The sequence below is a fragment of the Mastomys coucha genome, unplaced genomic scaffold (genome assembly GCF_008632895.1).
Source record: "Mastomys coucha isolate ucsf_1 unplaced genomic scaffold, UCSF_Mcou_1 pScaffold16, whole genome shotgun sequence".
NCBI classification, from domain to species: Eukaryota; Metazoa; Chordata; class Mammalia; order Rodentia; family Muridae; genus Mastomys; species Mastomys coucha.
The window spans coordinates 8,095,642-8,098,167 of NW_022196898.1; the positions used below are offsets into that span (position 1 = coordinate 8,095,642).

The window sequence follows — 2,526 nt, forward strand, 5'->3', positions numbered from 1 at the left end:
TATATATATATACATGTACATATATATGTGTGTATATATACATATTCTATACATATGCACATATACAAATAAAAATTCTAAAATTACATAGAGGAATAAGCAAAATTTTGAGACCGTTATTTCTTATTCTACAGACCCAGATGATAGAGCAAAGTATTGATAATTTACACCCTCAGGGTGCCTCCTGAGGTGTCAGTTTGCAACAGCTTCATTTGATATGATGTAACTTGTGATTTTAAATCCTGATAGCAACCAGGGTTTTCTGTAGGGAGGGGACACAGTACTTAGGGGGCCAGGAGGCCAGGGAGAGTTATCACTGTACATCTTTTTATACTTCTGAGAGTTAAATCACATAAACTATTAGCTCTTTTAGCGTAAATAAATAAGCCTAACAATCCGCATATAAAAACCTAGGTTTCCATTTCCTCTGGAAAAGTTGCAAAACCTGGCATGAAAGAACCTTGGTCCCGGGTGGCAGCTGATATGAAACGTGTCGAGCAGTACCGATATCAGTCTGGTAATCCTTGAGGGTGTTGCAGTCATACATCTCCAGTCCCGTTGGTGTCCGGAGACAGTAGACACTCACGGGGAAGCCACATCTCAAAGTTACCAGCATTCTCAGGTCAGACACCTTTTTATCCAGGATAGATATGTTCTCCATTATTGGCATCATCTCCTGGGTCACAGCATTGAACACATAGAGAGTGGGCTTGTCTTCTTTCTGCCAGAGAGAAAAGTGGACACTCACTGTCTGAAGGTTGTTAGAGACGCAGGGGTGGGGAAAAATAAAGCCAGTTTTCTTCTGTGGCTTTGTTTCACTCCTGGCCCCGAGGACATAATGTGGCCCTGGCTTTGAGCCAAGGGATGAAGACTCAGGGCTCTGGCATTTATTCTACAGGTCTAGATACAGAGGTAGTGCTGCCAGCTGGTCTCATGTGCTCACAGAAGAAACAGAACAGAGAACACTCCTCCACTATTCTGTGCTCAATGTGGAGAGACTGCGGACTTATAGCCTTTGGCTAATTAAAAACGTCCCTTTTCTGGGGTTCTCTCTGGAGGTCGGATCCAAGCGAGAGCATGAGGAACAGTTTCCTTACTGTGTGAGTTCTTCCTCGTCTGCGTGGTCTGCTTCTTATGGAACACACTAGACACTTATTTACTATTGTAACACGGACTACCAAATACCAATACTGTAAAATGGAAATACGTAATATAGCTGGCTGTTTTTTTGTTTCATGTATTCCTTTTATCTTAGAGTCGCAATAGGAAAGCAAGTAGAACTGAGATATCAGAAGTAAAATTTAAGTTTGGGGAAGGTTAATCCTCTCAGCAAGTTTAACCAGCCACGCCCAGGAAGGGGGCGGGGAAAGAGGGGTACCTTTCCAGCCGGCTAGGGAAGTGGAACTAGCTAGACTTCCTTCCCCTTCAGTGGCTGCAGGATTGTTAAGACTTTTCTTCCGCGGCCTGGGCCTGCCTTTGGCTGAGCACTTGCAAGTGCAGAGCACTGCCCCAGAATGTCTCCACCACAGAGACTTCCATAGAAGTGACTACCTGGGTTCCAGGTCCTTCAGGCAACTTCAGCCAACCCAGCCACTTACCACATCTTGCCTGTAGTTATAGGACTTGAGAGGTTGAGAGGTAGAGGCGGTAGGATCAGGAGTTCAACACCAGCCTCATCTACATAGAAAGTTTTCTGCATAACTGTCTCAAAAGACAAAAGGCAACCCAAAGCTAAGTTCTTCTCTGGTTCTTCCGGAGCCTGTTCCTGCTCCAAACTTACAGTCTGTTCATCTTCCTGGATACCACTGTCATAAGGTCATCTCAGAAATTCTTAGAGGAATGGTGGTACTGATGAAATATGAGTTTCCAGTGTTTTGATTGAGAGCTCTTTTCATTGACTCAAACCAGTTGAACAAGTTCAGGGTTTCTTCTGTGACACAGGAAACCAGCCCAGCAAGCTGTGCCCAGTGGGCTACGTGTTCTGAGCACAGATTGTAATAATCTCACTCAGTAAGAATACTCAGGTTTCCTCTTGGCTCCCTCAGGTAAGTACCTGCCAAATTTATCCCAGGAATATTTATAGTCAAGCAGAAATTACAATGTAATTAAATACAATGTAATTAAAAAGCAGTGGAGAGCCGGGTGGTGGTGGCGCACTCCTTTAATTCCAGCACTTGGGAGGCAGAGGCAGGTGGATTTCTGAGTTCGAGGCCAGCCTGGTCTACAGAGTGAGTTCCAGGACAGCCAGGGCTATACAGAGAAACCCTGTCTCAAAAAAACAAAACAAAACAAAAAACAAAAAAACAAAACAACAAAACAAAACAAAACAAAAGCAGTGGAGAGGGACTGGAAAAAATGGTTCAGTGTTTAAGAGCATTTGCTGCTTTTCCAGAGGACCGGAGTTCAGTTCCCAGCACACATCAGGCAGCTCACAAATACCTGGAAATCCAGTTTGGGGTCTCTAATGGTTTTTTCTAGTCTCTGTGGAACCCACACATATGTGGTGTGGTGGTGGTGGTGGTGGTG

At 44.2% G+C, this 2,526-nt stretch overlaps 1 protein-coding gene across 1 annotated transcript in view; it reads right to left on the reverse strand.

The window, feature by feature from the left end:
* Positions 1-2,526, reverse strand: part of Ankub1 (ankyrin repeat and ubiquitin domain containing 1) — a 28,073-nt gene that overhangs the window by 14,545 nt on the left and 11,002 nt on the right. The window contains exon 3 of the mRNA XM_031373891.1: positions 505-721. Coding sequence (XP_031229751.1) covers positions 505-721 — 217 coding nt within the window. The remainder of the gene's footprint in view (positions 1-504; positions 722-2,526) is intronic.